Source organism: Poecile atricapillus, chromosome 6, assembly GCF_030490865.1.
Source record: "Poecile atricapillus isolate bPoeAtr1 chromosome 6, bPoeAtr1.hap1, whole genome shotgun sequence".
NCBI lineage: Eukaryota > Metazoa > Chordata > Aves > Passeriformes > Paridae > Poecile > Poecile atricapillus.
The window spans coordinates 25,797,513-25,822,223 of NC_081254.1; the positions used below are offsets into that span (position 1 = coordinate 25,797,513).

A 24,711-nucleotide genomic window follows, 5' to 3' on the forward strand; every position below is an offset into this window, starting at 1 on the left:
CAGGACAGCTGCCTCAGCCACCGCAAGACGTTGGGCTTTGTCTGGTCAGTTGGGACCCAGCTGTCGCAGGCTGGGGACAGCACAGTGTCCCAGCCCACAGTGATGCTCTCGGCAGGGGGGACCCGTTGTCCCCAACAGTGTCCCCCTTGGCACCCCAAGTTCCTGTCAGAGAGAGAAGCATTAAAGCTTGCAGGCTGTGGCTCCCATTGGTAGCATAAATGTTGCAAAGCAAAGCAGCAAGGACAACTTCTATTGAAAAATATCTCTCATCCAGGTGATTTACTTGCAGGGCATTCCTGCCAGCTCCTAATGCAGCTCAGACTTGGGGCCTAACCCACCTGCCAGCCCCCTTCCTCCTAGGGTAATTTACTTGGGGTAGTGAGGGCTGCAGCTCGGAGTCAGGTGTCCAGGGCACACTACAAGCAGAAGGGCTCCTTCCAACCCTTGCTCTTCTGAATGTGATTTTTAATTTTCCCATTAAAAATGATACAGATACTCATCTCGGTCAGACAGCTACATAGGAAATGCAGAGGGGGCACCCCCCAACCCCATGCTGTTTCCAGCAAGCCTTTGACAGCGTCCCCCAGCACGGCCACAGCCTGACCGCAGCTTTACAAGAGCTTTGCTTCCAATCGGTGCTGGGAAGGGAAATAAGTGAACAGATTGCAATAAAAAATCCAACAAGCCCAAATTCAGCCAACTGAGCCCGAAGCAGCCATTTCAGCAGGAGCCAATCACGAGGCCGCAGTGCGAGCTTGTTTCCACTTAAACAAAACAAAATAAAATGAAAAAAGCTTCAGCCAGCACCTGGGTGGGTGCCCGGGTGGGTGGGCTGGAGCACGGCCGTGGCCATGGGTCCAGCTGCCCCGCTCCGACGTGTCCCGGCAGAGCAGGGCCGGGCTGGGGGATGCCAACGCAGCAAGAACGCGGAGGCTGAAATATCCGGCTCTGTGGCTACAGAGTGCTTCTCTGCTCTGATAAAGGCAGGCGTCCGGGGCTGCGAGGCCATAAACAGGGAAATACTGGTCAAAGAGGAACAAAAATCTCAGTGTTTTTTTCTCCTGCAGGCTGCAGATTATTATTTTCTTTTTTTTTTTCTCCTCCCCACGCCCAATCCGCTCGGTTCCTTGTCCTTTCGGGAGCACTAAATTCATCATGTGGATGTAAAGCGGGGCTTGTGCGGGGAAGGGACCCGCGGTTTGCTCGAGCAGACGCATGCAAGGTCACACGCAGCCTCCCCATAAATTACCGTGTCCCACCGTAAACAGCAACAGGAGAGGGGAAGCGCAGCGGCTTCGGGGGCGGGGGGCCGCAGGGGCCGATACATAACGTTGTGACAAGTCAAACAACTCTCAGGGTGTTCACTTGCCAGAGAAATATTTTTCACATCCAATCCATTAGGCAAACAAGATGAAAAAGTATTTCCTACTTTGCTGAAAAAATACCAGGACTGAGTATAAAATGTGCCTTAAAAAAAAAAAAAAAAAAAGAGAAAAGAAATTAAGTGTGACCATCTATAATGTTTTTTTTTCCAGTGGCTCTAACAGCCTTCCAGGCATCCTGACTGTGCAGGGAGGGAGCTGATGCTTTAAAGAGTTCTAATAGTTTCTCGCTTTTTGGCCCATCTGGGTGTAGCAGGAACAGTAATGAGTCAGATTAGTTGGAAAGCTAGAGATTTGCTTCCCTCCCTCCAAACCCCATTTCACTGAACCAAACCTAAATAGTTTGCTGCTTTCCTTTTTCCCCTTCCCTTTTCCTGCCAGGTCAGTGGAGAACGTGTTTCATGACATGCTTTTTTTAACCTACAACACGATTTTTGAAAAAAGAAGATCCTCCCAGAGTTTCCCTTTCTCGCTGGCTGACTTCTCTGATAGTTTTGGAATAGTGAAAATCCAAAGGAAAAAGACTTCTTCAACAGTTTTGATCACTTCTAGTACCAGCAACCATTTCTGGTGGGGTTACAGGAGCAACAGAAGAGCAGCTTTGTGGCCTGACTGAGGGCTCCTTGGGAAGAGACAATCCTGTCAGAAGATGAACCTGCTGAAGAAAAAAACATCACCCCCAAACACCAGTTGTCTTTCTACTAAATTTTAATTTATTCCTTTTTTTGTTTGTTTTGACAAAGACATCTAAATTATACACTGAGTAACAACATGACCAGATATTGCAAATATCCCTTTTTGGTGAAATACAAAAAGGGAATATAAAAGAAAGAGCTTGCGTGGACCTGGCTGGCCCAGGGAATGCAAAAGCCGCTGCCTTTTGCTTTTGGAGAAGAGTGAGCATGTTGAAGTGGGCTGGTTTCATCTCAGTACACTTCATAAAAAGAGTCTGGTGACCAGTTATAGTTTTGACAGAGAGAGAAGTCATTAATGTGCAAGAAACATTATAGGTAGTGGGGAAAATGGGAGAAGGTTGCAAGAGGCTTTGACAAGCATTCTCCAAGGGCAGGAGAGACATTCTCCAGCGAAGCTGCAGTGGAGGACACGTCCACAGCTGAGGGAGGAAACGAGTCCCCACACCCTGCACTCATGGTCAAAGCAGGGGCTTGGACTCAAGTTTCCTGACATGCCCTTGGAGAATTTCACTTCTCCAGCACCTCTCCTCTCCAGGGAGCACAATGGGGCAGGAACAGGAGAGGCTTCTTTCATCTACTGCAAAGGTAAAACCAGATTTAATGATGTGAAAGTGAAGCACGGGATGGGAATTAACCCCTGTGACAAACATCCCGAGGTCTGTTTGTCACTCGGAGCCTTTAAATCATGGCTGGGTTTCTTCCTACCAGAGGGGCTCTGGTTCAGCCGTGAGTCACCACGGCAGGGTGGGGTTTAACGGGCTGTGTTATGCGGGAGGTCAGGAAAGAGGAACACAACGGTCCCTTCTGGCTTTAAAAATCCAGGAACTAATGGGACGCGTGGCAGAGCTCCACCCATACCAACGAGACGCTCGGTTCCCCCAGCCTCACTTTAAAGGAGGGTGAGGCTGACAGCGCTGGAAGGACGGAGCCCTGTGTGTGCCACTGCCATAAAGCAGAGCAGGGCTGAAGGGCTGGCAGAGGGGCAGGGGCTGCATTGATGGGTGGCAGGCGTTTCTGGCTGGCCCCAGACAGTTGTCCAGGTGGTTTTTAGCCAGGTGCTGCCCAGGGCAGAGAGCCCTGCAGAGGCCATAGCAGATGTAAATACATTCAGATAAGGAGCAGCAAGTGAACAGAACTTCAAATCCTTACACATTTTCACCAGGTTGCACAGAGAAACGTTTACAATACAATGAACATTTACAGCCACCACTGCAGGATGATATACTAAGACATGGTCATTTTAACCCCCCACCTCCATCCTCCCAGCACAGTTCACTCTGTCATGGTCTTCCTCTCTTACGACCTGGCACAGGAAAACCAAATTAACTACTGGGTTACAGGTGACGCTCTGGAAGGTACAGATGCACACAACCGATACGTGTGGCTACAAGCAAACATAACGAATGAGCCAGCAAATGTTTCTGAGTTCAATAAGGCAATTTCTCCTTCCCAACTAAAATGATAGGAAAATTACTACATATTTATTTTACATGCATTTCCAAGTTTAACCAATGTGAGACTTAAAAAACCCACATTACCCTCCTGGATGCTTTTCAGCCCCAGGAAGCCAACCGTGGCAGTGGTAGGGTGTCACAGACGAAGTCTGCCACTGCTAAAAGAGTAGGGAGCAGGAAAGCACCAACTCAAGTCCCTTGCAAGTGTGAAAGATCAATGCCTGAGCCCCAAAGGGTGCATTGCCCTGCCCTGCCTGGGCCAGAGGAGAGACACCCAAGCATTTTCTCCTGCATCCAGTAAGCAATGTGGGCAAATCCAAAGCCTGGGGACTATCTGTCACAAAGCTCTGCCACTCAGCCAGCACAAGCCTGCCCACAGGAAAGGGCTGCAATTCTTTACATTGCTTGCATCAGGCAAATGCATTATTTGTAAGGAAAAGGTGATCCTGGGATGAATTTCTCCTCCTTGGACTGACCCAAGAGCATGCCACGCTCAAATTTGCAGCATTGCTGATAAGCCTGCGCAGCTGGGGAGTTACTGAGCGAGCTGCATTTAAATGAACATCTCATCTTATGACTCCTTACTCAATCCATGCAAAGCCGGAGCTGTGTCACTTTGTGTCATTAGCGATTGCTTAACAGCTCACTTGAGCCTGCTCTACCCCCCCCACCCCGCTCCCCAGTCGTCTGGTTTTTAAAGCAAGGCTCTGCTACTCCGGCATGCGTGTCCTCCCTCCCTGCTGGAGACAGATGCACTAGGAGGGTGCTGACTCACGGACGCAGGCAGATTAAACTTGGATTGCTAAAGCAGTTGCTGTCCCAGCTGTCCCTGTGCCCCCAGCCACAGCAAAGACAGCTGAACTACACACAGATCATCCCCGAACTGCTACTGTACATCCTGATGTATGGGGGGACCTGGGATGAGCCCCAGATGACTTTAATATGCCAAGCTGTAACACGTAGGCGGCCAGGGGCTGCTTCATGTACAGTGCAGATGTTTGTGCCGTGAGGTGGAGATGTCCAGGGGAAGGGAGGAAAAAAGAGCTGAGAGCTCCAGGGCTGTCAGCCGTCTGCCTGGGTCCGTGAGTCAACTCGCTGACGCGTGGTAAAGCCACATGCTTTAGTTCATGCAGCTTTCCCCATCCTGAGCGACTGTCCGTCTCCAGGAGGTGGAAGGGGTAATACAGTCCCCAGTCATGCTCTGGCCTTTCGCAGGCAGGCAGCAAACAAAGCTGGCAAGCAGGGCAGTGGGATTATTTTACCATCTGTGCATTAGAAACTGGCCCAGGAGTCACCAAGCTCGCTTCATGCAGGACATGGCTACTTTGGCGTGCTAATCACTCCCGCTCCCTTGTCAGTCTAGGGCTAGATTTGAATTGGGGAGGAGGAGGTGGAAATCACATTCTCTTTCCTATTTCAGTAACGGTGTTCTTTTAAAGGGAAGCTGGCCCAGGGAAGAATGAATGCTCATTTTACAGAGCACTTCCCATCTGCCATTCACCAGGATCCTCACCCTCCACCTGGGCAACCCACAGCTGGCATCAGGCAGGGGGACCTCAGGCCTTGGACAGGCAGCCTGCCTTGGGACAGTCCCCCAAGTCCCTGGAAGCACCAGCAAGGCGTGCTGAGGTGGTGGGGTAGGAGAATATGTTTTGCACATTTCAGAGAAGGAAACCTGGGACCTGATATCTCATTCTAGAAAGTAATCATGGACTTAATTGCATTTTCCTGCAGAGCTGCCTTAACATCAAGGGAAAATCAACAGGGATTGTTCAACATCAAGACTAATCTCACATATGGAACTTATTGAACGGAGTAACAACGTTTTTGCTGGCTCAAGGTGAAATGCTGGGCTAAATTCTCCTTCAGCTGCGAGAAAAGCCCTAGGCACGCTCATCCTGCATTATTCCAACTGTAAAGAGCTTCAATTATACACATATAACCCTTCTCTCCCTTCTACAGCGGTGTCGCAATGCAACAGTGCCTCGTTATGATCAAACTCCTCTTTTATGGCTATAGGAATATGTGGAAGTCTTCTACCCTTGTTACTCAAATGACTCCTTAGCAGCTTTATTTTAAGAAACTACCCACAATTGGTAACACAACTGCATTTTATCTGTCACTGAGGGGAAGCTGTGACTGACGCCCGAGCGTGTCCTCAGCAACCGCGCGTATTAGGGCAGCTCCTATGCATCTAAGCCACTACAGTAACTCACCACTCCCTCTGCTCCACACTGAATCAGTCTTGCTTCTGCTTAAAAACTTGCTTGCTAATCAGACGTTTAATACTATTTATGCATAGGGAGGAAATATGTAATTCCTTTATTCAGATAAAAAAAATCATACTAAAGAGCAGGTCAAGTTCCAAATCCAGCAGTAGGTTTAAACCGATGTTGCTCCCTTTTTTCTCTCCTTTTTTTTTTTTTTCTTTTAACAGCTGTAGCTGTGCACAGATGGAAAAACATTTGGTCAGAAAGCAGCAAATTAGTGTTTTCAGGCTAGAATTCTGCTCCCACCGCTCCTCCATTTCCATGCAGCTCAGAACGCTTTACTTCTTCTTAGCACTGACATTTTTGCACACCCAGTTCATGCCGTCCTTCAGACAGAGAAAGGTAATGTTAGTCAAGTGACAGGAGGATGAATCCCCCAAGCCCACCCCACCACCATTCAGCAAGCACTGTGTTATGCCTCCTTATGGACCCCCTGCCTGCCCTTCTGTCCCCAAAACCAATGTGGGTTAAAAAAATAAGTGCTTCCTTGCTTGGTAGATGTTGTCACACAGAGGTTATTAAATCTTTCATCTGACCATAAAAACGTATCATCATCTCATCACGTCGCTATGTGTAGGTCCTTCGAGGAAGGATCACTTTGCAGTCAAGGTACGTCAGTGGCAGATGAAGGCTCAGTTCCAGGTTCAGCTACAGATGATTTGTGTAACCACAGGCAAGTCATCTTATCTTTGAGACTGGATTTTAGGCGACTGTTTGTTATACAGTCAGCCCCCTGTTAAGAAACATCATCTGCAAGCCTTGAAATCCAGATTCATGAAAGTCACTGCAATAACCAGACCTGGACCCTGGTCCTGTTCCTCAGGGCCCCCACAGAAAATGGGCCCTCAGGATCCCACAGGGGTTAGTGAGAAGCTAAGTGTTCGTGTTTTAAGAGACTGATATACTCTGTAAAAATGTGTGGGTGACTTCTCTGGCCAGTGCAAGCAGGACAGCAACACTTGTGCTGTAAATACCCAATTTGTGAGTTTATTGCTGAGATCCCAGAATGGGAAATGCTATTGAAAGCCAAAGCAACACTTCATCTGCTCCTGTCACTTACCCATTAGGAGACATGCACAATGGAGCACAAGATGCACAGTCTCCTCATATTTGTGTCCCATCAAATCCCTTACCTCTATCCTGCCTACAAGGTATCTCTGCAGACGGGGAGGCTGAAGGCAAAAGGTAGGGTTTTGGGGATGAGAGGAGGGCAGCACATCTTTGTGTTTGGAAGTCAGGCAGATGTCACCTCAGAGTTCAGGGTGGAGGGATTTCACTGTATTGTGTTCAGTGGTAATTTTTGTATCATTACAACAACCTCAGTTAGACCCTAAGAAAGGTCAGAGCTTTTGGGCAAACATCACTGACAGCCCCACAAAAGGCTGCCAAGGACCTCAACTTCTCCAAGGACAGGTAGCCCAAGGCAGAGTATGGCAGGCCTTTCGGGTGAGCTGACACTCACTGCCATGTCTCCATGTTCTCCCTCAGCCACAAAGGTGGTGGCCATGTCACAGGGGAGCTAAAGAGTTGAGAAGAGAGGGAGTCCTCAGGGCTTAATCAGAAGCAGAGAGGTTCTCACTTGAAAATACCAATTCACCTTGATAACTGCGCTATGTGACACTTCTTATCTGAAGGGGAGCAGCAACTTTTGAAATCAGCCCTTGCTGCTGTGTTAAATAAAGAATAAGTGAGCCCAGTTTGTGCTGGGGTGCACATAAGGCCCTACACTAATAACACTTCTAACTCTAACCTTGGGGAGGGTTGGTGTCTCCAGTTTCATTTATTTATCTCCCCAACAGACATCAGTGTAAAACAAATTGTCTGAAATCCTCAGAGCAAATGGGAAAAGATGAGCGGTAGATTCATTTTAAGGCCCGGCAGCTTTGTGTCTTCCCCTTTCAATAACACTGATAACCTAGGTGTAAAACATGTAATGCCTTAAGCAATCAATAGCATGGTTTAAAGCTTATCACTTTAGAGAGAGAGGGAGCGAGTGATTCCCAGCATGAGGAATGCCAGGACTTAACAATGGGGCTAGAAGGAGAGGTGTCAAGCCTTTGACTTGATTGTGTGCTTTAGAAATCTGCATGATTGCCTGCAAAGAGTATAAATAAATAAATAAATAAATAAAAATGCTCCCACAATGATTTCAGCTTCCCCTGCCTCGGAAGCAATAATCACATTTGCACACATCATGGCATACAAGGCAAGCAGAGCTCCTCATTCATTTTGAATGTAGGTTTATTTGCTGAACCAGAACAGCTGAGACAGCTTAAAGTAATAAATATCAGCTGACACCCTCTGCTATTCAGCACAGTAATCCCAGAAACAATACATCACTGCAAAACAACAAACACGCATCCTTATCTTCTACCTAATCTGACCACAACCTGAATTCACAGTGATTAAAACTCTGCCTGCTGCCATTGGGGAACTCGGCAAGGGGAAAGGCAGACCACTGCAGCACCAGCACAGCGAGGGTCATAAAGCAGAGTTTATGATGGGATTTACCATGGCTGGGAGCCTGACTGCATGAAGCATTTAACGAGGGCAAAAGAATGACATAGCAAAATGCAAGAGGAAAGGTGAACTCCAAACACGCTTGAAATACGTAAGTAGGTCACCAAACTTTTAAAGCAGGAATAGATTTTAAAAACTCTCTTCTAGCATGAGTTGACAGGAAAAATCACGTTTAATTGTAAATATCCCCCTGCGTGACAGTGATAAAGGGAAAATTAACATGTTCAGTTGTATCAGAAAGGTGTATGTGAGATGCCTTCCTCAGCTATATCGAAAGCTTCTGGTGCAACTTTTTTTTTTTTTTTTTTTTTTTTTTTTTGTGGGAGTGGGGTAGGTTGTTCTGCAGTGTCCCCAGATGCTTTGGAGAATACCAAATGCAACGGAAAGCAAGAAAAACCTAAAAGGTACATTTGTAGTTTTTCTAGCTACGGTGTGAAGCAGGACAGAGCATTGGTAAAATAGAGAAATCCAGAGAAGCTGCTAGAAACACAAAGAGCTGCTATGGGAAAGGCACATGGGAAGGAGGAAACAGTGCTTGAAAGAGTCAGGTCCTCAAGGAGTCAACTGTTGTCATCCTTTGTCCCTGCACATTCTGTCCCTATATCTGCATGTTTAAAAGATGGTTCTGGGAAGAAAGTATAATCCCTACAGTAACATTTAGATTTTGATAGATGTCCTTGTGCTGCTTTGTTGAGACACAGAGACATTGGCAGGTACTCTGAGGATCGAGGCGGATACAATATTAGTATTCCAGCCTCAAGTCAACCCTGGGAAAACTTAGCCAGGGAAAGATTTCAGATCTTTCAGCTTTGCCTCTCTTAGCTCCTTAACAAGCAGCTAGTAAACTTTACCAAAGCAAAGAGAGAGAACCCCAGGGAAGAGGATAACACTCCTTGCAGTGAAATGCTGCTCACAGAACCCCGCCTTGCTGCAGTCCCATCTGCTATTGTGCCAAGGGAGTTGTACTCCAACGCCCTTTGGGAAAGTACTGGTAGAGCCATCCCTGGGAGAAATAAAAAGTCCTGTTTAAGATTAGCCCACTGCTTGCTTATTCTCTGCATTATCAGCTTTGCGGCTATGGGAGTGAAGTAATCTGACTTCAAACACAGTGAACAAGTCCCTTCCACCCCATAAAAAGCCTCACGATTTCTGCTCCCCTGCAAGCCCGGGATCAGGCAAGGCCACAAACTTGTGACCCCTAATGTGACCTTAAGGACAGAAAAGCTTAATCCTTTCATGTAATCCTCTGTCTGCCATAACAAATTGGGTCAGGCAAGTGCAAAATTCTCAATCTCTAGCATTTTTGGTATGTGTTATTTTAACTGTCACTTTCTTCTCCCTCTGCACAGCCAGGACTGTGCCTTCATTATCTGTCATTTCCTTGCACCTCCAGTGATCATACAGGCTGGCTTTTACAGGCTCCTGCCAGTACATTATCCATTGTTTTTTGCCTGGGTGAAAGCTTATTTTCTTGTCCTATGGGACCTTGTATCCCTCATGCAATGCTGTAGACTCCCTCCTTACCCTACTTAAAAACCAGAAGACACTGCCCTGTAATCTGGAAACATGGTTACTTTTCCTCAACATGCACAGGCTCTGCCTGCCCCAAGAGAGCTGCAGTCATCAAAACTGGTTTTAAGTTACATTTACAAATACCTCCAGAACCTTGTTAAGATGTGGAAGATCCCCATCCAGCCTGTTCTGGCTAAGACTAAACCTAGGCTCTGCAGATACCACATTGCGAGGGATGGTCCTGCTCTGAATCGTGCCCTTATGAAAGTGTTGAATTGCAGCATAGACAAGACTTAGGTCTTGGGCTTCATTCTCAACTGGGTTGAAACAGCCAGGGAGGAGACAGACGCTCAGCCCTTCCCACAGTCCTTTGGGCCAGAGGGGCTCTGGCATAAATTGGAAAAGTTTAGTGGCTACTCTCAGTTTCACTGGCTTTTAATGGTCTCTAGAGGGTCATTATGTTTGGGAGACTCTGGACACAATACACTGCATCATCATTCTGGAGGACAGTTCCTCGGGGCAGGCTGAACTCCTGCTGCCTTGATTGGAGAATCTTGCTTCAGACAAGAAACACGCTGCAGAGCACATATTGGTCCCAAGCCTTGAGTCCTATTTAATATCACACCCTAGCCCCTAAATAACACCTCAGCAAGAGAGGAGGTGGAAAAGCAGAGGGGTCCTGTTGGCTTTCACACCACCCTGGCTGGCCAGGGTGGAATGTACAAAGCTTTTGCACACCAAGGGCTACAATTTGAGATCTGGTCACAAATACAACACCAAGAGAGCCTACATGGCACCAGAGAGTCACTGTGAGGCAACAGTTCCCTTATGTTCCTCTGCTGTCATCAGTAATCGCCTCCCTCACTTGCTGTACCCTGTGCCAGGGTCTCAGTGTAGGCTGGTCAGGACACCGTTCCAGAAGCAGAGCCCAGATGGCTGCAGCAAGGAGAAAAGGCTTTCCTGCTTTTTAACTGGGGCTGAGGATAAGATCAGACCCTAGCAGACATTTTGCTTGAAAAAGCCTCGATGGCACCATGAAGTCTGATTAACAAGACAAGTGCTGCCCACGGTTACAGTCGGGAGGTAATGAAGTCTTCAGCTGGCATAACAGGGGCTGCCAGCTGGCATCCAGAGACACTACATGGAGTTTCCAGTTAACCCAGTCACCTCTCTTTTGAGCCTGCTCAGGGCACTGTTAGGCCCCTTTTCCAGAATCCCTAACAGTTAATTTTAAAAGAGAAGATGACTATATGGATTCCCCCCTTAATTAACAGTTTTATTAAATAACCCATTTCAAATAATAGTTAAATTCTCTAAATTTATATCATTCTATTAACCATAATCTAATCTCATTAACCTTGAAATCCCCAGTCTTAACTACCCAGTTCTATAGACGATGGTGCTAGCTGCTAAACTAATTAAATGACCTTCAAAGTATTTCTCCTTCATGTATTGGCATTATTTATCTTTGCTCGTTGCTCTTCTTTCAAGCTATCACAAACATCTTCCCATATGAACTCTGTTCCTTCACGTGCTCAGTACAAGATATGCCACCACTCTTCCTTGTAAAATCCATCAGCAATGTCTCCAATTCTACCCCAGCTAATTCATTCCATCACCTGTGATGGTTGGCATGCTCACTCCTTGGCTTTCATTCTGCACACCTGATGCTTCCCCACCTCCATTTATTTTGCTGCCACTCATTGTCATTTCTCAAAGAAGTCCTTAAAGTGGTGACCTGAGATTTAACCACACATGGAGAGCTCCTATTCTGAGCCTCTGGTACCTGTGGCCCTGGTGTACCCCAATCCCCAAAAACATCTTTCCTCATCTCACTCTTTAAACAAGTTCTTTGAGTCTCCTAAAGTTTGACCTCTCCTTAACGTCCCAAGACTGAGACACCATCTTTTCCTAGGCTGATATGGGTTTAGTTTAAAAGCCATCTCCCCAGACATGTTGTTCAATTTGCAAGGAAAGGGAGTGCTTGACATTCTTGCTGTCTGATTTGACATGGCTGAAGTTATGACTGAAGAGAAATGTAGGGGCTCTTCTTCTATAAACTATAGGGAGTTTGTGACTTTCCTGACTTTTCTGCAATAATCATTTATGGAATAAGCTGCAGTATTTAGGGCAATGAAGTGGGATGTTATCTGGCCTGCATCTAAACTAATTTGTCTAGATAAGCATGATGAACAAAATACATAGGCCTGCAAATACTTCTATTTAGTTCTGATCTTCTATTTTCTGGAAGTGAATGCAGAAGCAGATTTCATTTCCCTGGCAGAGGGTATTGGGCTGAGTATTTTGTACCACTGGATGATTAGGGATGTGCTGTGCTTCAGGGAGGAGGCACAGTAAGAAGGTGCTGTCAATGGAGAAGTGCTCAGCCCATTCCAGAGAGCCTACAAATCTGCCTGAGAAGGAGGTATATTTCAAAGCACAGGAACAGAAAGTGACACTTCTTCCACATCCAACATACATCTCTGAATTTCATCTGTCTCTTTACTGCCTCTTTGCAGCTGGAGAGCTCCCGTGGACTTCCATAACCTAGAGAAGGGCCTGAAGAGGGGAGGAAGGTGACCTATGTTTGCCTGAAACCATGTCAACTGCAGCCTCGTTTTCCTGGTCAGATTTCTTTGGACTGGAAATTTCAGAGCAAGATTAGAGCCAAGCTGTTCAGAACACTGGCTACAAAACAGCTGAATTTGTAGTTTAGCTAACTAAAGGCCCTTTAGAGAATACCACCTACTACACTGAGGTCTAAAAATCAGGTTGAGAATTTTAAATCAGGACTGCTGTACTGGGTAAGACCAATAGTTCATCTAGGCCAGCATCCTCTTCCTGGATGCTAGGGGAAAAACCATGTAGGAATGGGATCTGCCTTACTCTGTTCTGCCCTCCCAGTTCATGGCCCAAGCTGTTCCTCAGTCAAAAGCTGCCTCTAGATCTTAGAGGTCAGTGATTGCCTGCATGTTCCTTCTTCAGAAATCCAAATAAGTATTTTTCTGATACTTTTTTTTTTCTTATACCTTTAGTCTCCCCAACATTCTGTGCCAATGAGATCCAGAATTTAATTATGCAACTTGCAAAGAAGCACTTATTTTTATTTATTTTAAACTGTTTTCTGGTTATTTCATTAGGAACACTCCCCCTCTAGCAATGTAAAAATAGCATACAGTCTGACATTTTTGTACCTTATTTTCTAAATCCTGAGGATGTTCCCACTCTCTGTCCTCTCTCTTCCAAACTGTGAGTCCTAATTTATTTATTATCCCTGTATACAGATGCTACTCTGTGCTGCTCATCATTCCTGACAGAGGATCTTCAAATCTCTCCTAATTCTAAGCAAATATATGGACCATATTTTTTTCTGATTAGGGTAGTTAAGAGCCTAGAAGAGGTGACCTAGAAAGGATGTGGAATTTACATGCCTAAAGATACTTATAACTTGACTGGACAAGACACTCATCAACCTCCTCTAGACTCACAGCTATCCCTGCTTTAAACATGAAGTTGGTCTAAAGATCTTCTGAAGACCCTTCTACCTAATTTTTTGCGGGACTTTATTATTCTACTATTACTACTAAAACCTTTTTAAATGTGGCAGAGACAGAAATTGAGGTCGTGTTCAAAGTATGGGCTCACAATGACTTTAACCTGCTAGGAAAGACGTTTCTTGCTTTCTTCTAATTGTCTAGCACTTGAACTTTCCTCTCTGGCCTTTGACAAGCTCTGTTCCCAAGGATCTGCTTCTGAGTAATGGCAGCTAATTTTGAGTCCATCATCGTATGTGTATAATTAGGATTGTTGTTTCTCATGTGCATTATTTTGCACTTGTCAACACCGAATTTCATCTGCCATTTTACGGCCCACTCAGCATGGAGGGCTGTTTCTGTGACTCTTCACACTCAGCTTGACTATCCCAAACTGCTCTGTAGCATCTGCAAATAAGGTTTTACTGAAACTGCAGTGAAGATAAATGTCTCCACCATTCTGTTTCTTTAAATATCAGTGAAGGGAGTACTCAGATTTTGAGTTCTGCAAATACTTCATTAATTCAGGAAAGCCTAAGAGTGAAATAAACAAACCTAGGTCCCATTTACATTACAAAGAGCTACTATACCGCAGGAACTGACTACAGCACAGGAGACCTAGACACAACTATTACAGTTCAGCACAGGGACACAGTGCAGGCCCCTACATGCTGACATTAGAAGTGGTCATTGCTCCATATGCAACTCTTGCATTTCTCTAGATCAGAAAAATTTATCAGTTTTTCTCTCTGGTGCCTGGTTTTAGTAAAAACACCAAATGACATCAGCAGCAAAGGTAAATCAGATTTCTAGAGTGCACACTCATACCAGTCAAAGAGTTAATAGTAAAAGACGATTTGTTTTGCGAGAATGATTAACCTGACAGCAGTCTCTTTAAAAGAAATCAATGTCTTCATCTGGGCTAGCTGAGGGCTCCTGGCTGGGGAGGCAATCGCTCTCCCCTTTACTAGGGATGGAGAGATCCCAAGGGCCCACAGCTCTCCCTTCCCTTTGCACAGTCCCATAGACACGCAACCCCCCCGTTTTGCACAGCAAGGCTTTGGCTGTGCTGACCCTCATCGGTGAGGCAGCCAGTCCAGCCCCACCCTGCAGATCAGCAATCTGTTACAGATGGCCTGCTGGCACAGCAAGCCTTCTGCAGAGCCTCACCTGTACTCCTTCTCCTGAAAGAGCTGAACAAGACTGGATCTGCCAGACTCTGTCCCGGATTGTGTGTAGGTTCAGTCCCTCGGCAATCTCCGAAGCAGGGGCAGCCGTCAGCAAATCTTGCTTGTTAGCGAATATGAGCACGGGGACTCCACTAAGCTTTTCTTCATCCAAAAGCTCAGCCAGCTCCTGTATCATTTACAAGGGAGTGGGGCGGGGGGAAGAGGGTGAGAGGGAAGGGAAGAAAACCTTCAACCACCAGTTCTTGTCTTTAATTAGAAATATATTTAGGGCAAATGCTAGAAGAGTGTTCCAGTGAAACCTAGATCTTATTATATGAGAGCAAAAATGTATACAATCATCTCTGCCCAAGGTTCAAAATTTCTTCCAATTACAGGTTAGAAAAATCTTCATTTTGGTCTGAAATTAGCAGTTGCCTTAAAGGCTACAACTCTGTGTTTTACCAGTCTCTGATCCCAGGAGACCAAAACTGATGAAACAGCAAAAAACCATGTAAATTGGCAGTATGAGGAATCTGTCTTAAGTTATTGCCTGACTGACATCTGTACCTGAGCAACCGTTGATACTGGCCCTGATATCTTTGCTAATCATGAGTTTCAAGGGGTTGTTTGAAGTATTAATGACTGCAATTTAAACAGAAGAGGCCTCCCCACGCCCCACCCCCCCCCCCCCCAAAATAGAAATCTCCCTCCCACAGGAAAGTGCATTTGAAGGCATTGGTTAACTGAAGATAAGGTAGATCAGCCTTAATAGATGGATTTTCGCTCCAAATGCACAGCACACACTGGGTGGCATTTTAAAAAATGGGTTTGTTCATTCAAAACAATTTTTTGAATAGCTCAAATCTGAATCTGTGGTGGATCAATGGTGGCTGAAATACTTTGTGTCTAGGTTGTGCAATGGTCTCATGTGAAACCGCCACTCAGTCTCAAGTCACTTCCCTATGGGAACATATGACAAACTCAGCAGAACATGAACCTGTAGGGACTGCTGGCATTGCAGACAGATGAGTATAGGAGATTTTTGTGGCCTCCATATTTAGCTGGAAAGGTCTCATGCTCTCAGATAATGTTCTAACATCTTTTACCTACTGAATAGAACCTTCTGGAATAAACAAGTGCAGTTGGGGAAATGCTAAACGGCAGTGGAAATACAACTCCATCCCTTCAAGAGCAATGTTTGGTTTGGAAGCCAGGATGAGAGGATGGAGTTATAAACAGAACTGTCTGGGAATTTTTCAACCAAATAGGTCTTTCATCTGACACAGCTGATTTATTGAAACCAAAAGTGTTTGTGGAAATATGAGGAGGGGTCTAGGCTGGCTCCGCCTGACTCAGGCAAGTGATCTAAGCTTCTGTTTCCTTTCCATCTTTTTTGCCCAATGAATATTTAACTACTGATATAAAAGGAAATAGCTCCAGCAGGGGAAAGATTCCCCCACCCCTAGAACAACCAACAGTTCTGCTGTTGTGGTGTGTCCATGAGATTTGAGATGCAAAAGATCAAGTGTCTCCTTCAAATCAGGCAGAACAGAAGGCTTTAATCTACATCTCCCATTTCTGTGGGGTAAATCTATTGCTAGCTATTTTGGGACACTGTCACTTTCTGAATTTTACACAACAAAAGTTTAAAAGTCCTATTTTTGTTCCAACCTAAAACAAAAAATGTTACAAAACATCAGAACTTTGCAAAACGGAAATCTTACTCTCTGGCCAGTATTAGTTAGGAAGTTTTTAGCTTTTTTCCAATTACATCCAAAAGACAATCAAGTCAACATGATTTCCATTTCAGCTTTGTAAATAAGAAAATAGGATTCCTCAGGGTCTTGGTTTGGCAAGGTTTAAAGGACTTAGAGAAGTTTGTGCTTTCAGTATTAGTCTCCATTTGCTAGTATTGTATAACTTTAATGAACACTGTTCTATTTAAACGGAATTAGGCTACCTATTTTCCTTGTTTCACATCTACCAAAATAATATGTATTGATGTTGAAAGGCAAGTCTCTTGAAATGCAAATTTCCTTCATAAACAACAAAATCCTCTTCCTAACTTTTGTGAGCAAGGGGCACTCAGAAGCACTGAGTTACTTCAAAGGAAGCTGGGCATAAGTAACTTACCTGACCTGTTTCTTCAAACCTCTTCCTATCTGCACTGTCAATGACATAGATCTAAAAAAAGAAATGACAGGAAAAGTTACCCTTCCCAGAAGACACTCTTCCACAGTAGCATGTGCTTAAGTCAGTTGAACCTACTAATTATGCTTTTGGGCACAAATATCCTTGCTATTATTTGCAGCAAATATTGACAAAACTTCATAACTTCACGATGCTCTGAAAGGAGAGGAGCCACCTCTTTTAATGCTAGGGGAGTGGACAACCATGTGGGTAGAATCAGAAAGGAGCTGGCAGCAGTACTGGGGATGCTGTCACCATCTCCACAGCATATATTATCTGAAGAGAACAGGAGACTGCTGGTATTGTTTCAAACTTATTGTTACAAGCTAAAGGAGGGCAAAACCTGAGGAGCCAGGCACGGCCTTTCACCCCAGCAAAGTGTACAAACACTGGCCTGGTGTCACTATGCCGTGCTGCCCTCTAGCATCACTTCCTCAATAAGCCACCAAGGCACACAATGGCAGTCAGGTGACATATGTTGGAATGTGTTGGAGACACTGAGTTCATCTCCATCTCCATCAGATACAGCCTCCTGGAGAGGGTGGTTTGGTACGAGGGTTGGATTCAGCCTGCAAGACTTCAGTTGCCATCTAAAAAAATGAGGAACCTCAGTACAACATGCAGGCAAGAATAGACTGGTGTCCCTTTTTCATTGCTTGATACGTGAAGGTTTTTGAAGAAGGGTGCTGGGACAGCAGATAGGGACAGGACTGGTGACAAACACTGAGCATTTTGTTTCCAGTCACTGCCATACCCCATCAGTAGTGATTGAAACTGCTAGCATGTCATCTGCATGCTCTTTGGTGGCTTTCAGGGAGCAAGTGTCAGCCTGGTTTTCAGGGAATAGATGAGCACAGCACCCCGCCATCAAGATAAATGGCATCCTTGCAGGCAGTCTCAGCATAAGACTCCATAATTTTGACCAAATAGTAGGGGGAGGGAAGGTCTCTAGCAGAAATATCTATTAAACTATAGGCACTCCCTTAATGAGCAGCATTTGTTTGAAATGGGACCAAACACGCAGCAAGAGAATCTGTATGCAAGGCCTGAGGAGCTAACCCAGCAACCCCCAGCCGCTCTGCAGATCACCTGGGGGCTGCTGTGCACTGACAGAGGCTGGGAGACACGCGGCAGGGCTGGACGCAGCTGCGTAGGGATGTGTCAGCAGAGCACGCACCCGCTGCCACGTGCTGGGGACCAGCCCGTGGGCATGGCGCGACACACGGGCCTCTCCCTGCAATGTGATCCCAAGCACGTGCACCAATACTGGATCGGCTACACACGTCCTCCTGGCCCCTAACAAGCATCCCATTTAGGGTAGGAAACAGACCAAAGGAAAGGAAGAAGCTCCAGGGCTGGCAATTGTGTTCTGGGGCAGGACTGGACTGTCGTCTGTCCTCCCTCGGGACGTTTCTGGGGAAGTCCACAACACATGAACGCAATGATCGAGTGCTGCTTGTGAACTGAAAGGCGGCACCTTCCATATTACGGTGCTTCTCTAACTGGGAAGGAATAGCTCTGGGTCCAATCCAGACAGGCCTTCTCCTGCACCGCTCACTCCTCACTAGGGAGCTGTTTTGCAAGAGGAGAACTAGAGACAACAGTGCTTGGGGCAAAAGCCACAAAAGCACAGCACAGAGAAAGTAAAGTATGTGCAGAGTGCCTACTTCCAAACCAGCAAGCACTGTGCCAAATAGCTGCAGGTGCCTGTCTGAATATGCAATCAGCCAGATATCCACACCTTATTTGCCTGCGTTAAGCTTCCAAATATCACAGGTGTGTGATGCAAGACCAAGCTCTCATTCAAAGGCACCTGCATGGATTTGAATTTGTAATTACTTCCTGCTTTTTAGTACTCTTTAGAGGGTCCTTTCTGTTTTTTGCAATACAGTTTAGGAGAAGAGAGAAGCAGGGGGTCCTGGGAACTGTAGTGTGTCTCATGTCCAACTTTCTTTTATGGCCAAGGCCACACAAGAGGCTGTTTTTGGCTGTGGTGCTTGGTAACATAGTTTGCCAATTTGAACACCATGTTGGAGAATGGAGATTTGAGAAAGAAATTCCTGTAAAGCTGGGTACCTCCTTTGAGAAACAAGCCAAAACACAACTGGGAGTAAATGGGTTGGGCAGAAATTGCAAGTGGTGGAACTAGATGAAGAAATAGCTTGAGGGATAAGTTGGCTCAATTTATAAATGCACAATCTGCACCAGGTTTGTCAGAGGGTAAAATTGCTGGCTAAAACAGAGGTGAGGACTGGCAAAAGACAGCGTGATCCATCAGCATACACGTGATCCCAGTTTTTGTGCGTATGGAAATAGCAAAGCACTGCCCAACACACCAATATTCCCCACCAGTATCTCCCAGTTTGGAACTGGGTGTCAGCATGAAGTGCAGCTAGGGGAACTCAAGTCCATCTGTGCACCAGCTATTTCTCAGAATTCACATTGGTGCTTCCCCCAAACTGATTCTGCTTCTATCCACCCATTTTCTTACTCTTATGAAAAGAAGGGGTTTCTCGGTACATTGCTTTAACTGGGGTGAGAGAGGGGCAGGGAAAACAACTGCTTTCATCTTCTTCAGGCTTCAAGTTCACCTTTATTTCTGCACCTCCCATGCAGCACACACTGGGAAGGGTGGAAGCCCACAGGCCAGTGTAGCTCGTTGTCTTTGCCAGCAGAGTCTTCCAGATACTGTTTTGTGGTTGCACAGCCTCTGCAGCTTGAGCACCTGCCACAGCAGGCAGAGATCCCAACGCTGCTGCTTTGCAGGGCTGACCTTGATCTGCACACTTACTGCCTCCCCACACACAGCACCAGAGCCTGGGCTCAGTGGTCACAGTCACCTCACAGCCACACCATGTCTCTGTCCTCAACAGCCACAGAGGAACACAGTATGTGTCCTGCTCGTTTCTCAAACGCAGATCTTACCCCATGGAAAATCTCATAGCTTGCTTTGCAAAAGCAGTCAACTGGTTTTATTCAGTGGTAGCTGTCCTCAAACTTTAGATTCCAAATTAAGGCTCAAAAATGAAGATTGGCAAAAGAGAGTATCAAGGGTTTATCAGTCACATGTAAATAACAGCTTCATTTAGACAATGTTTTCTAAGCCTGCAGGCACAGCCAGTCCTTTCAGCAACTGGACATGAGCCTTGGTGAAGGGAGTCCTATTCCTGGTTGCACTGATCTTTCTGTTCAAGTGCACTGAAGCTCCTGACACATTACTGAGTATGTGTGTGACAGGAGGGAGGAATGGCCTCTTTCTGAGAGAACTTCCCACTTTCCCATGGGAGCCTGCACACCTTGGCTCTTTCTCTGTTCCCACAGGCAATATTGCTTGGGGCAGAGAGAGGCCTGCAGTTTGCCTTAATCCTGGCATATGTGGCTGCATGCTAGAGGTGATCTTTGAAACTAGCCAAGACGGCACCTGGAGGGTCCCAGGGCAATGTGCTCTGGCATGGAAAAACAAAGGTCCTGCATTGTAAATATAATTGTGGTCATCTGTTGCTAATTGTAAGGAAATTATAGCTAAGTTATCAAAAGCATTAAAAGACAGTCTTATGATTAAAGGAGCAAAAGTAAAGACAAGGGGTCTCTCTGTGTCCCTCCGTCAGAAGCTTTCCTATCTGATGCCAGACAGAGCATTTAATTCTTACACCTCAGTTTCCCCACCTATAAAACAAGGCCACCATACTGACCTACCTCTACATATGATGCTTAAGTCACTAATGCCCACAACAGGCCTCCAGAGTCTACAGTGAAAGGAGCTATAGATGGGTAAAGTACACATTATTAATGTTCTTTCATTTGAAAGAGACTGAGATGAGAGGAAAGGAACTGGCTATAAACAGCACCATCCTGTGAAAGTAAAAACATGCAACTGAGTAATTTCTGCAAACATAACTGTATTTTTCTTACTGCACTCAAGCAATCTTGCCATTTAGCTCAGAATAACTCCTGTTACAATGGCAATGGTGTTGCTGAGGGTTGGGACATTGCATTACTTGTTTCTGAATTTCTGGCTAAGACCTTGGAAAGCCATTGCATGAACACAGCATTCAGCTGCAGCCAATACTCACAAGGATATCAGTGTTTTCAAAATAGTTCCTCCAGTATGGTCTGATCTTCCTCTGTCCGCCTATGTCCCATACGTTCAGTTTGAAGCCTTGAGACTGTACACTTTTGATGTTGAAGCCCTGGAAAGAGCAAAAACAAAGCCACATAGAGCATAAACCTGAATGACTGGAGCATGTTCATAGCCAGACATTAACACTTGATATATCCCATGCCTGCAACGTGCAGTGAGATGGGCTGGGCAGCCTCAAAGATGGATCAGCTGTGGGAGAGGCACCAGCAAAAGCAGCCACTAAACCATCAGTTTGTCAGTGTTCTTGGGTCAAGGGTTGATGCTGTCATGGCTATGGAGACATATGATGCAGTAAGTGCCCTGAGAGAGCTCAGCAGGGTGGGTGCAGGAAGAGGTGGGAGAGCTGCAGATAAGGAGAAAACAAGGACACTGTGAGAAGCAGGATTGAGCTTGTGAAAGCTGAGTAGACAGTCACAACTAATATGAAGCCAGAGGTCTCAGCTCAATTCGACACGACACAGCTAATGCTGGGCTTAAAAGAGCAACAGCTGCACGTCTGAAGGGTCCATTTCATCAATTAGAGCACCAACTGAAAGTGCATTCAAGTAGAAAAACAGGATGTGGCGTGGGCTGGCAACGTGCTGCCACACCACCCAGGGGACCAAGGCTTGGAATGAGGGTGCCAGGGCTGGGAGGTTTGGGAGGCAGCTACAGGGTGGGGGGAAGCATCTCCCATAGCTCTCTAGCAACCTCCTCTGGAGCAATGCTGCAGTGCTTCTAATGGGAGTCATCCCTCTCCTCCAACCCCTTAGAGTTCAACAAAAGGGCACGAGAGACATTAGGGAGGAGCACTGGTAGAACCCTCGGAGCTGGTTGGGTGAAAGATGCAAAGAGACAAGGGTTTGTCCAGTGTTGCAGCATCCACTCTACATGTCCCCTGTTTGGCAAGGACAACAGGAACAAAGTCTCAAACATGCAACCCTAGCATGACTCAAAAGCCTTTTGCAGAACCCCACAGCACTCATCCACTTTTGTACTACCTGACCGATCTGGCCTGAAGCTCTCTGGCTCCTTCAGGAAGCCTCCTCTTAGGCAGAAAAGACACAAACTTAATGGTGCACCAGGCTCCAGTTGTTTCCCCTTTTACTGAAAGACTCTGATGAATCATTAGGGCTTTATATAACATTGCAGGTGGGACCACAGTAACTGCCTCAAGAAGGAAAGGCCTTCCTCACCTGTGTTGGGGTGATGTGGCTGATGTCCTCTGATGCCAGCTGTTTCAGGAGTGTGGTCTTGCCTGCATTATCCAGTCCCAAGAGGAGGATTCTCACCTCCTGGTCTGGGGTGCTTTTTAGTTTGCGCAGGATTGACAGCAAACCCTAAATACACAAGAGAGACCATAGCTGTTATTTCCCCACCCCAACTCTCGCCCCCCAGTATGTCATGTCCTCCTCCCTTGGAATGGATTCTGTCTGATGGTGTGTCCCAAGACACCCTGAATAATACCTTTCTGCAGTCCCTATTCCCATTTTGTTTCCTACTCCTCCCTTTGACCCTATTTTCTTCTGTCTCAGAGTATCAACAAGGTCTCAGACAGCACAAAAAATGTCACGCAGTGGGGTGCCCTGTTGACTGCACTGCTCTTGTCACACAGCTGTTTGGCATTCCCTGTGCCAGGGAGACAGTGCCTATGTATACCATGTGCAGAAGCTGCAGACCAAGTCCTTGAAAGCTCTATATTACCTTTATCAGAGGAAAAACCCCATTAATTTGATCTGCCTCCTAGGTAACTGCAGGTTACAATGTACCTGACATTGGTTCTTCTCACAGTAACTCCCTGGTCATCTCAAACCCCGTTTATCTCTCAAAAACATGCTGAACCCATGGGGCACGTGCAGTTCTGATTCTCAGGATGTAGCACTTAACAACTATCTCAGATCACCACACATCCTCGCTAAGAAAAGCACAGTGGATTCCAGTCATTAGCCAGGCTCAGCTCTCTGAGCTGACAGTATCAGTCAGGATTAGGAAACAGAATATGCAGGTCAGCTCATTTACAACCATGCACCTTACAGCAGCACACCCAAGCTTTTGTCAGTGCCACCAGTCAGAGATCAGCACCTCTCTAAAATGGCTGGAAAAATATCCTGGATCCTGGCAATTAACAGTTGCAGCCAAGGGCACAGGAGCAGGCTGTGACACCAGGAATTCCTGGGTGTCTTTGGGCATGCTGCCATGCTGGTCAGCAGCCCCTGCATGCCAGGGATCCCTCCTCAGAGCCCAAGCAGCACACACCACACTGACACCCTGACTGCGGACACAGGTGCTCTTGCTACTCATTTGCCTGAGAAAATCCATGAAAGAAATACACCTACAGCCCACAGCAATCCTGTTCCATCTCTCTCAGACAATTCCCTTGTTGAAGCCCACTAAGACCAAGAGCCAGGAAGAACTTCAAATATTAGCAGAAAACTGAGCCCATGAGGCCCATATTTCAAGCCTTTTTGTTCTCCCAATAGCAAAATGGAGACAATGCTTCTTGTCAACCTGCAAGGGTGTAATCAGTTGAATGTCTTGAAGTGCTTTGTTGCTATGAGGAACTAAACCCTCTAAATATTCCTGCTGAGAGCCAAGGACTATTTGAGCATTGAAGGTTGCTCCTGATCTGCTCCAGATCACAGCAGCCAGAAACTTGTCCTCAAGATAAAGAGCTGCACATTGCAGTACAACTGTCACATCTGCAACACATCCCCCTTCTCCAGCAGTGTCCTTCTGCCCACTCCCAACCTCAGCCATTCAGCAAATGCTGCTTCCGACTGCTCACCTCACTGCTCCCAGGTGGGAGTGCTTTGGAAAGAACTCGGCACTACAGGCCGTGATGCTAAAGCTTTTAGTAATGCTCAGAGATTCAGATGCATGTGACATCTGATCCCCCCCGTAAGCATTTGCAATTTCAGAGTAATTTATTTGGTTTCTGTTAAATTACCAGCTACAGCTCAAAATACATGTGCAACATGTAAGAAACAGGGAGAAGGAACTTAGTAAAACTGGGTTTGAAAGGTATCTGTAGAAAGCTGCAGGATTGCCACTGTTGCTGTGCTTTTAAAAAGCACTGTGGAAAGCTGAGGTTCAGAAATTCAGAGCTTGTGCAAGCAACAGCAAAACTGCAGTCTTACTGCCCAATAAGCAGGCTCAAAGTATCACCTATTTCATATATTTCATAGGTGATAGGCAGGTAAAAAACTGTGAATCCTGACCCTGCTCAAGAGCTGTGAATTAGCGTGGCATGTATGTTACATCAAATTAGAAATGGGCTCTGCTTGGTAGAGGGTGCCATGCCTGCTCAGTACAGGCACAGGCACAGTAAATCCCCAAACAGCTTTTAGTTGAAGTGTACAGGCCTGTAACACCACGTGCTGGGCCCTGAGGGCCAGATGCTCACAGCTGGCTCTCACCCGCAGGCCCATGGCTAATGAATTTGAAGGGCTGTTCAGTGCAGCCAGTCACTGCAAGCCCTGCCAGCCCAACAGCTCATCTCCCTGGCCACAGTGTCCAGCCCATGTTCTACCCTGATGATGGGCTGCACTTCCACACGTCCGAGGGAAGAGAAAAGGAACAGCAGCAAAAATACCTCTAATGGTTACTTGTTTATATGCATGTCCTAAGTGCCCTTGACATCATTAAAAAGCACAAGTTTTAACTGCATGACTAACAACACATTTTCTTTTCACCTGCCGTCAAATTTACAATTGTGTTTGTTGGCTTGTAAAGCTGTGGATTTCAGCTCCGTGCAGACAGACTCCACAGGAGTAGGAACTCTAAAATTCACATATTCTCCTTCCTTTCTAGGGAAACACTGAATTTGCCATTCTTATGGGCCTGACCCAAAGCCAGTGTACATCAGC

At 46.1% G+C, this 24,711-nt stretch overlaps 1 protein-coding gene across 2 annotated transcripts in view; it reads right to left on the reverse strand.

Annotated features, from left to right (window-relative positions):
- Positions 1 to 2,114: 2,114 nt before the first annotated feature.
- The window catches only part of ARL3 (ADP ribosylation factor like GTPase 3), a 30,300-nt gene continuing 7,703 nt past the window's right edge, over positions 2,115 to 24,711 (reverse strand). For both annotated transcript variants that reach the window (XM_058841415.1, XM_058841414.1), the window contains exons 2-6: positions 22,042 to 22,185; positions 20,799 to 20,915; positions 16,669 to 16,719; positions 14,537 to 14,722; positions 2,115 to 6,127 (exon numbers count right to left, since the gene is read on the reverse strand). In XM_058841415.1, coding sequence (XP_058697398.1) covers positions 6,080 to 6,127; positions 14,537 to 14,722; positions 16,669 to 16,719; positions 20,799 to 20,915; positions 22,042 to 22,185 — 546 coding nt within the window. In that variant the 3' untranslated portion in view covers positions 2,115 to 6,079. The remainder of the gene's footprint in view (positions 6,128 to 14,536; positions 14,723 to 16,668; positions 16,720 to 20,798; positions 20,916 to 22,041; positions 22,186 to 24,711) is intronic.